The 13624-nt window shown below is 36.6% G+C and overlaps 1 protein-coding gene across 1 annotated transcript; it reads left to right on the forward strand.

Moving 5' to 3' along the window:
* The first annotated feature begins 1682 nt into the window (after positions 1 to 1682).
* On the forward strand, positions 1683 to 7860 carry LOC145774716 (uncharacterized). The gene is made up of 4 exons (XM_082586011.1): positions 1683 to 1798; positions 2323 to 2402; positions 4800 to 4982; positions 5696 to 7860. Exons 1-4 carry the CDS (start codon positions 1759 to 1761, stop codon positions 6182 to 6184), a joined length of 792 nt encoding a protein of 263 aa, XP_082442137.1. The 5' UTR covers positions 1683 to 1758; the 3' UTR covers positions 6185 to 7860.
* Positions 7861 to 13624: the final 5764 nt, after the last annotated feature.

Genomic DNA, 13624 nt, shown 5'->3' on the forward strand with positions numbered 1-13624 from the left:
CGGTCGGCTGTGGATATTCAAGTTAAGCATTCTAAACCGCCCACATTGAATGAACTCAGATCTGTGCAAAAACTGTTTGCTGGCTAAAATCGAGGACTGTCGTGGTGCTTATAACTTAGCCCATAAAACCAAAGACCTGGCAGCAGGCTATTTGTTTTGTGTAATCTCGTTTGCACCAACTTGGAATATGCTTTTGCTGTAATTGGAGTTTTTTAAACTGTTCGTTAATAACTAATGAGATTTTAGTGTAACTGTCACATTGGCAGCTTATTGGTTCTTACTAGCAAATCTGCAACCACATGCGCTCGTTTCAAGAATAGCATTTCCTTACTTTCCTATTGCAGTCAATGTTTTTACAAGTGTGCTTAGGATTGGCTCATTCAAATAAGTTTACAATTGAGTTAAGAGATTGGAATTAGCTCATGCAAATCGAGTTTCAAGTGTAGGCCTACGCAGTAAAAAAAAAGCAAAGGAGATTGCAGTGTAGCAACCAAGCCAAATTTCAAACTTATAATTTTATATCGGATTCAACCACGTTTTCACGTTTTGTTGCTTCTACCTTTTTCTGTACTTCAAGCTATCTTTTAGCATGGGTTGTTTTTCGACATGATGTTCAGAAGTAAAAACAAACTGAACAGTGTTTCCTTTTAAAAAAAGGTAAACATTGTTGGCTAACCTACACCGATTACTTATACATACTTTGTCTATAACAACACAGCTAAGTGTCAGAGCCCCCCCAAAAAAAATTTTAGGAATGCACCCCTGGGTGGCACCACTGATCTGTAGATGAAACTACAGTGTTTTATTGACCAGTTTGAACGTCAACAAGTACTTTGTCGACTTTACTGCAAGTGCCATCACTTACGCAGCTCATGTATACTATATTTCCATGCTTCACGTAATATCTTTCACTTTATGCAAGGATGGAAGCTTTAATTTTCCTCATTCTGCGTCATTTCACTTGTCCTTCATATGAGTGCGGTGGTTGCATTATTTGACGCAAAACTTGCCATCGCTGCACAAGCTTTTAATTCATCACGAAAAGGGATCACACTCACTACTACATAGCACTACACAATCTACATTACGCAAGTTATGCTTCATTTGCTAAATACAAAGTTACAAAGGAAATATTAATGTTTAAACATCGTAAGGTAGACTAGGATAAATAAATAATTCGTTTTTATATATGTTAGAAATAAATGGGTTTGTTGCGTACAGCCGTGAAGCCTATACCCATTACACAGACTTCAGAGATATTTACAAAAACCAGGTCTTTGCCAATTTGCTACATTCAGAACATTTAACTTTTAGACATTTCAAGAAATTCTCTGTGCTTAAGCTTGTATTTTGGAGTTCGGGGGGTTCACTTTCAATTCTGGTTAGGGCATCTGTTCGGAAGCCATAAAAAGTTTTTATAAAATGATCTTTTTAGTACAATCTGGGTAATCACAAATCTTTTTGCTAGCTATCTCATAAACGAGAAAATTTCAGCGTATTATATTAGGCCTAATACTACCGAATCTTGTTGCTTTCAGGAGTGCTGTGAATCTAGTTGTAAAAATAGACTAGTTTTGAATATGACTTAGGTTAAAGAGTATTCAAATAATCACTTCCTTGGTATAGTTTCTGAATACAATTCTACTGATGGGCCTACGAACACTTGCCACCGCTCCCGCTTCGAAATGCTCATGCAAAATCAAGCTATATGTCTTTGCAGCTCTTGTATTATGCGCTGCCATCGTTTTACTTTCACAGATGGAAGAAGTAGAAAGGCATGTAAAATATCTCCACAAACGTAAGTGTTTAGTCAAATTTGTGTTTTGTTTTATCTATTTTGAAATATCTGCCTCTGCAATGATACAACGCAATGATACCCTGTGCGTGCTATGTAAATTTTTGTTCAGTTGGCGTCAAGTTCTGGAATGTTTTCAAATACTTGTTTTGTTGACGTCACTTGCTTGCAACGAATCTTCTTCAGAAATGTACAGTTTTTGAAAATTTTGTTGTAACTTACTTTTACTCTTTTTTGTAACAGTATTGCTAATGTTTTTTGGATATAATTAAACTATTCAAATAACTAAACTAAATTTAATACTGTGAAAGATAATATTTTTTATCTTATGTTGCAGTTTTAATCTAATGATATTCGCCAGTAATTGTGTTTTCAAAACTTGTTTTCCACATTCAATTATAACAAATGATCGCTTAGATTTGTGACTACTGACAGCTTGTAACTTGGTTTCTTATATAGCATTATTATATTGAATTCTGTAATAAATAGCATTATTTATAATACTGTAATATGTTATTCCACTTCAGCACAAACGACTCAGCGGAAACTTCAAGCAGTTATATCTAAAAAGTCATCATCAGAGAACTTTCGCGAAAACAATACTTTCGTGAGTGGTTTATTTTGTTATAAACAACTATAATAGTTTAGCTTGGTTTTCTGAAACAGATGTTGTATGGATAGCCTACAATTTAACAGTTTCTCTTTCTTAAAACAAAGGCTGCTGTACGGCTTGGTAATTTTGCATCTTTAGACTTTTTAGTTTTGCACTATATAGACTGCTTTGAAGTAACTTGCAAAAGTTTGTAAAAGTAGTTAAATGACAGGAATAGCACATAAAACAATTTATTCTCCAAACAAAAAATATGAATTTATTCACAAAGCGATATTTATGCAGTTTTGTATCAACTTATAAAATGGATTATGAAAGAGGTTCACAAAGCATAGGTCGCCACCCAAAATTGTGAAGCCAGCTTTTTCCGTTGGGCCGCCTACTAAGTGCAAGAGATGGGTTGCAAGAGACTCTTCCAGTTTTAATAGCAAAAGTAAGGAAGCATTTCTTTGCTGGGCTTATTTTTCATTTTGATTTTGAGACTTTGGAACACAAAATTTCTTGAAAATGTAGCGGGTAATTTTGCTGTTAAAGCAGAGTGGTTATGATTTGTATACTGATTGTTGTGGATTGCGCTTAGCTTTTTAACCTGTCAAACTTTTCAATTTTTTTATAATTCATTGTATACTGATTGAAATATTTAGTGTCATGATTACAAACTGGATTCAAACTTGAAAGAATGGATCGCGACAAAAAGTTTGAGAATCTCCTAGACTAGGCTACAGGAAAAAAAATATTTGCAAGAGTTTGTAGATGTCTCGGCAAAGAAAACCTTGAGGGAAGAGTTTCAGGAAAAATCAATCACTTTTGTCCTGGCTGTTGATTTACGAACCACAAACAAAGGTGCCAAAACGAAGGAAAGAGGAAAAAAAATCTCTGGGTTTACAATCTCAGAAGAAAAAATTATACCATGAGTAGAAAAAGGTTACACGAAATTCAAACATTTTTCGATGCACATTACGAGCAAGATCATTGTTGCTGTTCATCTGATTAAAACTTCAATGACCGAAGTATTACTGACGATAAATATTTCCACACAAAGTAATCGCATTGCTGATAGGTTCCACGACGTAAGTAAAAAAAAGAACGCTTCACCTTGTTGTATCAAAACTTACGCTGTTGTTACGTAATGTTGTCCTCAAAATACTTCATCGGGACATTACGGCAGAGCAATTGGGCAACGAATATCAAGTCATGCTATTGAATAAAACCAAACGGAAATTTCCTATATAATTCTCCACAACTAACAATTTTTTTTATTTAATGTTCCATTGTTCTTTCATACTCCCCGTGGCAAAATTTAACAATAACTGCTCAAACGTTGCAAATTAGTCGCTTAAGTTCTTAGTCTTAAAATATTGACAACGCAATATCTGACAACAGACAATAGGTCAACCTGATGTTTCGGGATTAAGATCATGCTTCTTTGAAGCAAAATGGAGAGAGAAAGAAAGACTTGAAATGTTGAAATATTGCTGAGTTAATCGAACTAGTCCTGTTTATTTGATGACAACAATTTTCATCACATAGCGTTGAACAAAATATTTGAAGCAGTGGCGTAGCCAGGAATTTTGAAAGGGGTGTGTTCGCCTAAAACGACACCCAGCGGCGGGGGGTCTGGGAGGTCTCCCGTATAAAAATTTGAAAAATTACTTTAAATTTGGTGCATTCTGATAGCATTTTCAACAAAAATGTGGGAATGAGTAGGCTATTCCTGTAAATTAGTGCTGTCTGGTGGCATAGCAAAAGGATAAGATCATGTTTTTTTCGGCATTTTTCGGAAATACAGCTAAGTCTCTATGTTTTCTTGTTGTTAATTCCTGGTTGAGATAATTTATAATTCAGTAGAAATGGTCTCAAATTTTTTAACTACAAAAACTTTTCAATTCATTCAAACTTTAAAAAATACCACGTTTCTTACTGAACTTTTTCCATATGGCACACCTCAGAAAAACTGTGAGCTTGCAGTCTATCTGCTCTACTCGTGTACGAGAGACATTTTCCACGCAACAAATCTTAGTGTACGTTTAAATGACGCAATAAATCTCAGTATACGTTGAATTGGTGCAATAAATTCAGTATAAACATAAGAAAGTTTCCAGTGTTAGGCCCGAAAGAAAAAGAATCACGAGCGAAAAATTTCTAAAACCAGGTCGCCATATATGGGAAGGCTAACAGACTACTTTGAAGCTCCAAAAAGAAGTTAGGTAACATGTCATTCACTGAATCACTGAATCTGATTGTATTGATTAAATTCGACCTCTCATTATCTACGGAATAGTATTTTTGGAAAGAAATATGAATTTTTTACACTAATCTTGGCCTTCAAAAGTTGGATGAAAAGCAAGTTATTCTTTATGATTACTTATATGATTCTTTGTATTGCATTTTCAGGAAAATAACCATTCTGCAAACCCTGTCACTACCCCGATAGTGGATTTGGCTGAAGATAACGTTCCTGCAAAATCTTCAATTGATTATAGCAAGATTATAATTGAGCTGCTGGAGGATAATAAATTATTGCAACTGAAGCTCAATGAAACAATGCGACTGCTGAAGAAATGCGTTGGCAAAAAAGTAAGAGTTGGTTATCAAATTACAAGTTTTGCGTAATAAAAGCCGTGGCATAGTTTTAATAGTTTTCACAAAACAAATACTGATATCTTGTAAAAAAGTACATAAGAAATTTCAAGTAACTAGCCTATTTGTGTAAAATCTAAAGTTTAATCATTGGCTTGTTGATTTTGTTGTTTGCTTGACACACTGTCATGCTGTCTTTTTGTATTAAACACAAGGTTAGCTAATTATAAACTAAAGTATTGTCTGATGACAGCATTCGATTCATTAAGATTTTTTTAACAAAATAGGCAACAACGATCATTACTTGAACTAAACTTCGACCTGACAGCTTTCAATCTTGTTGTCCGTGCCTGCCTCTGTATTTTTTCTTATTTTCTGGAGGTTTCCATTGTTTTAGGGTTCATGCTACCGCAATCTTTCCAGCATGGCATAGTTTTGGGAAAGAAGAAAATTCAGAATACCACAGGCAAATGACCGATAACAAATTAGTGGGATTGAATAACTGTACTTAAAAATTATACAATATAATTACAGAGCTAACGTATTATGCTGAACTCAAACGTTTTTGGGCAAAACTCTATGCTCACACCAGGAAACAATTCGATACATAGAAACAAAAACAATGAATGAGAAATGCCTTACTGGATACTGTGAAACATTTGTAGATGCGGTTATCTTTTCACTAATTCATTATTTTTGTTTTGATTCAGAGTTTTGAAGAAAATGTCTTCGTAATCAAACCAACGAACGTTGTGGATAAGGTGCGCACGACTAGAAGCAACATTAGCGCTGCTACTGATGTCAAAAATAAACAAATGAGGGTGGATGGTGATATAAAACAAAACCTTGGAGTAACATCTGGTGGAATTGTTGGTCAAAGAAAATCACATGAAGCCTTTTCTACACGCAGTGTCAGCCAAAGCAATGATCTCATTGTCGAAAATGCGAAATTATTGCCCAGCTCTAAACATCTGGAAATGACTGCGACTGATGCTGTGAAACGAGGGAAGAAAAGTGATCAAGAACTGCCAAATCTTAGTAAGAAAAACATTTCAGAGACTGATAATACTGCAAGGCGGAAATATTTGAATAAGAAAGCATCAAGAGTTTTTAAAGCTGAAAAAAATTCTTACGTTGCCAATCCTCACAGAACTATAACACAAAGTAATGACAATTTGAAAGACATCATAAAATTGTAGGTGAAAGTTAAGAGAAATTTTTATTTAGATACTTTAAAATATCAAAAATTTTGACTTTGGACTGAGGCCTGCATTGTATGAAAAATGAACACTATTCAAGAAACCAGAAAACGAGGGCTGTGGAGTCGGAGGGATTTTGGTGTGTCCGGTGTCGGAGTTGGCCAATTACAAACTGAGGAGTCAGAGTGGCATGTTTTTCGACCAGTTCCACAGCTTTGCAGAAAACAGTGCCAAAAAATGTGGGCTACTGTCAAAATTCATAAAAATGTCATTTAAGTATTGCGTTTGTGGTAATTAGTCTCAAGTGATTAATTACTGGCACTGTAATTACTAGCATCACTGACTATAGACTGACAGTGTCTGATTTATAAAGCGCTGAGAAGCAATGCGTTCTGCGATGGGCACCGCACTACAGTATATTATAAAAACAAGCATTATTAAGTGGCTAATTAAGCTCATTTCGAATCAAACAGCATTGATTCGACATAGCTATTCAACTCAACATATCTTTCTTTGGTTGCGGTTTTAAGTAAGTTTTTTTTCGTTGAGAATGCCGTCTAGCACAGCACTTGTGGGCTGTGGCAGTAAATTTTTGTTATTATTTTGCTTATTCCTTCTCGTTCACCTTTATTAGTTACTGTAGGCCAATCATGGAACATGCTGTAGCATAAATGAGTGCCACATCTGAGAAGAATTAGCCTATCAAAAATTCAGAGATTACTGCAGACTAGTGATGCAAGCTTACCAGGCTACCAGGCTATAGGCCTAGCGCAACCACCGCATTAGTTACTATAACTGTTAGCCCAGTGAGTTCACGCTATCAGTTTTACTCTTGTGTGTGTAGTTCATATAGCCACTGACATTAAAATTGCATTATTGCTTACAATAAGTGTTTAAAAGTCCTGATACTGGATCCAGGAACATTTTATTTGTCTTAGTTTGTATTATGTCTTAGAACTTAGATGCATTGCTGATAAGAGAATATGATCTGGTTAGTCTATAGTCAATTAGTGCACAACTGTACTGGTAGGTTACCGGTACCAGTTATATGCCAAGGGTGCTTTTTGCTACAATTGACTTTCTAAAAAATAATGCGTTAAAATATTTTTTTTTAAATTTTGTAATTTGCGGTGTGCGGTGCGGTGTCAAAGTTCCAGATAAATTGCGGTGTGCGGTGCGGTGCGCGGATAGACGAGTCAGTTGCGGTGCGGTGTGCGGATAAAAATTTTGGGTTCGTTGCATCTTTACTGCAGACCCAACCTTTGCCTGCGATGTCTCCACTAATCCTTGAATTTGAAATCGGTGTTCGGCTCTTTTAAGTTTTTAATAGCTGTGTTCTACCTCAGACTGTCTATCAACGATTTGTATGGCAAACTTTCTGGCGTTTTTTTTGTATAAAAATCTGAAATGATGAAACAGCTGAGAGGGTGAGATCAAACTTCCAATTTCTAAGTTACAGTATTATTTCTGAATAAAGGGCGTATTCGAAAAAATTATTTTGTAGACAAGCTCACATTCATTCTAACCTTCCACTGCAGTGTTAGACACAAAAATCATGGTCAAGATTTTTTTTTAGTCTTATTCCCTTCGTTATAGGCTACTTAAACATTACACGGTGTTTATTTAAATTTGTCTTTATATGTTGTATTGACGTTGGAGAAACATTTTTTTGATAACTTAAGCACTCTTAATAATAAATCGAACTTTTTGTTTGCATAAATGTCGTGAGTTTGTTGTTTTTATACTGATAGTTGGTTTTATATCTTCAACACCTAACCGGAGGACCGTTGAGAGGAAAATTTGGGCCAGGTACCAATAAAATCTTTGGGCCCCAAATCAATCACTGGTTTCTTTAAGTTTCTGGGCCCTTGGAAACATTACTGGCCACTAGAATTAACCTGGGCCCGAGTTCAAAAGTACCCCTGTCAATGTTTCTGTCTAACCGTAGGGGCCTGAACAACTGTCAATTACCTCCACTAGCTATAAAACTTTTTAAAGGATCTGGAGGGCGTTACGATGAAAATAACTTTCACACTTTTTCCCACTACTTTTTTCTGAATTTTGGGAAACGCGTAATCCAGCACCGAGTAGGTATCCCTGAACAAGCAGCAAAAACGTGACTTCACATCGTAAAACAGAACGTAGATGTAGCTTACACTGTAAGTTGTGCTGTTATGGGATTCAAATACTTTAACAACAGGCTTTCTCACTAGCAACATGCCGTATTGACCCGATATGGATAAGTGACTCATGGCCCATGGGTCTATATGTTATGTAGGCTACGCTTGTTAAAAACCGGTTTGCGAAAATTATCACAATTCCACTAACAAATTTATAAGAACCGTTGCATCCCAGCACTGCCGATCTATTGACTAATGACTACAAAAGCTTCTCAGTTATGGGAATTTTTAAATATTTTCAAAACAAACATTAAAAAAGCAATAGGCTACAACGAAAGCATCTTTTAGTTTACGTTTTTATTTGCTAGCATTTCTGCTAATGTAAAAGTATTTTTACCAATTGCTGCTTCACGCTTTTAATCTTTCTTCGTTCTTTTTTGCATGATCTTAAAGTTAGACCATGCTTTTACACAGGCGAGAATAATCAGTAGGCACTCAGCTATAACGGACATACTAGACCGAGCTTAAGAACGCATGCATATTGCATAGGTCTATTATAATTGCGAATAGAGCCGCTGTGAAACTGGTTATTTGGGCCAGAAGCTCTGCACTATGGGCTACAGTACGTTAATTTTATTCCGGTTTATTTAAAGAAATAAAGTATTTTTAAACAGAATTACTGATAGCCTATTTTAATAAGTTGCTATCCGAAAAGGTTAATAGCAGAGTTGATATTACTTTTGTCCAAAAAAAGGGTCTGAAACCATGAATGGCTGTTTTATAATTTTTAGTCTTCATTATAATTTCAATTAATTAGTTAATTACCATATAGGCATGCAAACGTACAAATATCTAATTGATCATGGACACTGCATACTGCATAGGCTACAGGGTTTTAAACCAGATTTCAACTTTACTTTGCATGCTTATTGCTTAGTAATTTTTATTCCAGCAAAATTTTATTTTTTAACATTCACAATTCATGAAAATGGCTGTTTTAATGTCTATTTAATAGCATATCGTATAGGGCATAGGCTATGTCGTAGTATTATTGTTCATATCTGTTTTATCCTTCTTTTTAATTGATTTTCAAATCTTCTGCTTTTTGCAGCTTTTTGCCAAAATTTGAATTGTTTTGAAAACAGGGGTCAGCTGCCCCCCCCAGGCTCATACGCCTATGAATGGGTGTTGAGATATGTATTTGATGAGCGGAAACAAACAAGCAATAAAGAAGTTATGCAAATACAAACAGCACTGTCATTATTTCAGCTTTTTTTCTTATTTTGTTTCCACAAGTGGAAAGCTTCTTTTTGTATGTCAATTATATATGAATCCGTTACTGATTAACTTGAGGTCCGGGATGATCAGTAGACGCGATTCCGCCGCCCTAGCGGCCTGCAGCCCGATTGGCCAACCCGCTGCAAGTCGCTCGATGATGAATGACGTTCGAAAGAAGAAGCTGTTGTAACCTGTGACATTGTGAACATTGATACGAAGTACCAAACAAAACATATACGACGAAACAAGAAACCGCTGACTTGAAATGGAATCATTAGAACAAGAAGCTGCATTGAATTCATGAGAACTTACGAAAGAGAAGCCCAAGAAACATCACTACCAAATGTTGAAAGAACCCAAGCTGCCTTATATACACTTGGGTAGCGTCTGAATTCCCAATTGACCTCACTTTTTGACAACCGTATGGTTCTATACAGGCGCGGATCTAGCTTTTTTCGGGGGGAGGGGGACAGAAAATTAAAAAATAAATTAAAAAGAAATAAAACATTGATACGAAGTACCAAACAAAACATATACGACGAAACAAGAAACCGCTGACTTGAAATGGAATCATTAGAACAAGAAGCTGCATTGAATTCATGAGAACTTACGAAAGAGAAGCCCAAGAAACATCACTACCAAATGTTGAAAGAACCCAAGCTGCCTTATATACACTTGGGTAGCGTCTGAATTCCCAATTGACCTCACTTTTTGACAACCGTATGGTTCTATACAGGCGCGGATCTAGCTTTTTTCGGGGGGAGGGGGACAGAAAATTAAAAAATAAATTAAAAAGAAAGATAAAACAGATACAGTAGAATTCGCCTATAACGGCACCTCTAGGGGATTGCAAAAACTGACGTTATAGCCGAATTGACGTTATAGACGAACTACCGCAAACTATTCCAAAACAGTCTTTTGATTAAAGAATGAGGTGTATAATCGAGTCAGGTTTACTGTGTACCACCAAACTGACAAACGTCACGCAGAAAATACAGCAAACAAAGTTCATAATTAGTTTATACAGTAGGCTACTGCACGTACTACAACTGTTGTTTTGAGTTATTTAAAGGTCAGCTCCAGAGCTGCTTTTTACACGTGATAGTTTTCACGTGGGAAAAAAGTTAATTCAGTTAATTAAAGTTCCTTAACTTAAAGCTTAAAGTAACGTTATAAACGAACAAAAGACGTCTGGGGACCAATAAAGGGTGCTGTTACATGCGAATTGACGTTATAGGCGATGCTGCTGTAGCCGAACTACAACGTACGTAAAAGATAGGAATTCTGCCGGGACGCAACCGAGCGAAATGTGACGTAATAGGCGAGTTGACGTTATAAACGAAGCCGTTATAGGCGAATTCTACTGTGTGAACAATGATACTACGACATATACGATATGCTATAAAATAGACATTAAAACAGCCATTTTCATCAATTGTAAATGTTTAAAAAATAAATTTTGCTAAAATAAAAATTGCTAAGCATGCAAAGTCACCTTGAAATCTGCATGCAGCGTCCATGACCAATTGGATATTTGTATTTTTGCAGGCATATACGGTAATTGATTGAAATTATAATGAAGACTAAAACCTATAAAACAGCCATTCAATGTTTCAGATTGTTTCTACTGACGTCATTTGATTCAGCGTTAGTTTCAGCTGAGTCAGCAATTTCAACAATTCCTCTCAAAATTTCGAGGAGGGCCCAGGCCCCGGTCCTCTGGGCCGGGCCCCATAAATTCGCTTCAGGTTCTATAAATAAGTTAGATTCAAGCTTTTTGCGTCTTATTCATTTCAGTTCTTCGAACTAGGCCTACAAATATTTCGAAGCATAGTTTTTTTAACACATGTCTTTTGTCCAGCATCCTTAATAAAAACATAGTCATAGGCAAGAAAGTTTTTTTTTTGCATGTAGGCTACGTTTCGAACACTGATAAGCCTACTTGTTTTAATTTCAAGGCGTTAAGGTTCCCAGATTTTATTCTTTACGTGTAGCCTGTACAACGTAGGCTACATGACATGAAGTGAGCTATTATTTTTTCGGTGTGCAGTGTGCACTGTGCACCCCAGTTTTCAATGGATCAGGATCTTGGAAAAGGGTAAATCCAAACATCTCTGATTCTTCGGCTCTAGTGCTGATAGATTTGAGATCGATTCCAGGACAGGTCATACCGAAGACTTAAAAAACGGTACGCTACAGTTGTGTTTTTTCTTATATGCGCAATAAGGAAAAGTCTGGTGATAATGTGATGATTCTAAATTTAATAAAAAATTAAAATTGAGTCCTGTTGCTAAAAAGTCTTAGCACTTAGCAGAGTGTAGAGAGATAAAATAAATAAAACCACAACTAGCTATTATTGAGTAAAAAAACAATTCAGTTTGGCCGTGTCGTTATCACCGTCGGCTCTAGTGCAAGTAGCCTAACATCTGAAAATTATTCCACTTTGAAAACGGTACTGATTGACTGATTGTAGGCCCAAGGGCGCCGGAACGATTTTTGACTGGGGTGGGGGGCAAGATTATGAAAACAGGGCACTTTTTTAAGTTTTAAAATAAGATATAGCGATAATGCTGGGCAGTTCGACCGAGTTCGACAGATGTTCGACTGTTGAGTTCGACAGTTGAGACAGATGAAGATAAATAAATGAAATATACTGAAATAGGTTGAACAAGAAGAAACGAAAGATAAATTTCACGTTCATAGCGTCACAATCTGCTGCAAAGTATAAAATGTGTCCACGGGATAATTTGTATACGGTATATAATGCATATAGACCGACAGTAGAGAGTAGACAAATATCAAACCAATCCGAAGTAGCCTACATTTTACACGCGCCGGTTGCTCGAATGAGCTTAGCCTACTTGCAACAGCATTGTCAATGGTCTCCTTCACCTGTTTGTGAATAGTCGCAAACAGTCGGTTGTTTAAACTTTTGTTTGTCATTGTGGTACGAAGCCGCATTTGACACGCCTCATGGCGCTAAAACTGCCTTCAGCATTCACCTTTCCTAATTTGACGCTATATCATAACGGCTTACTTACACTTTTTCTTCTAAAACTTTTTAACTTCCAGGTTCTCACACTCTTTGCTATGCCAAGACGTTTATAGGTTACCATTCCTACAATTCCATTTTCTACAATTCTATATTACTCAGATTTTTTTTCTAACTAAAACCCAGACCACGAGGAACATTTTTATCTCTCATAATTCCAGGGCCGGATTTAGCTGATAAAGGGCCCGGGGCACTTTTAGATCGGGGGGCCCCCCCTGCAAAAAAAATTTTTGCTCCTACGGCGCGAAAAACCACCTCTGCGTCTACAGTAGCATCAATCCAGCACTGCACAGCATTTTGCAGAAACTTCAAAGGCTAAAAGGAAGAAAAAATAACACAAAATTACATTTTTTCCATGTAGGGGGGCCCTTTAAAAGTTGGGGGCCCGGGGCACCTGCCCCCTCTGCTCCCCCCTAAATCCGGGCCTGCATAAGTCAGCCATCAACAATATCCGGCCCTACCTTTTGTCCTATGCAATGCAAAACGGTCGTTAGTGGTGCCTCGAATTATTGGCGTTTGATTTTTACGACTGGTGGTAGCACCAAACATAATTGTGATAAAACCGTCTTTGAAGAAGCATAGGAGTGGTAGAATTGCAATAAATTATGTTTGTGAGTTGTGACTTACACAATAGCTCATTATCGAGTAATGCTACAAGAACTATATACAGGTGTACAAAGAACAATAGCACGGAAGGGCATCATGCTACTGTGATACAGAATTTTGTGTGTGAATATTATTTTGAGGCAAAAATGAAAGATTGTAATGAAGCTAAAAGCGAATAGCAGAAATTGTTATTACTGAAAAATGTGCAGTAGCTCACATAACCTTAAAAGGGCACCATTGCCCCCCCCCCCTCCAGAGCAAATTTTAGGGCAGGGGGGCGATCGCCCCCCCTGCCCCCCGCTTCCGGCGCCCCTGTGTAGGTCTATTCTTTTTTGCATTATGCAGTGAGGATAAGTCAGGTAATAATGTCATGATATCTTAAAT

Source organism: Aplidium turbinatum, chromosome 7, assembly GCF_918807975.1.
Source record: "Aplidium turbinatum chromosome 7, kaAplTurb1.1, whole genome shotgun sequence".
Lineage (NCBI taxonomy): Eukaryota > Metazoa > Chordata > Ascidiacea > Aplousobranchia > Polyclinidae > Aplidium > Aplidium turbinatum.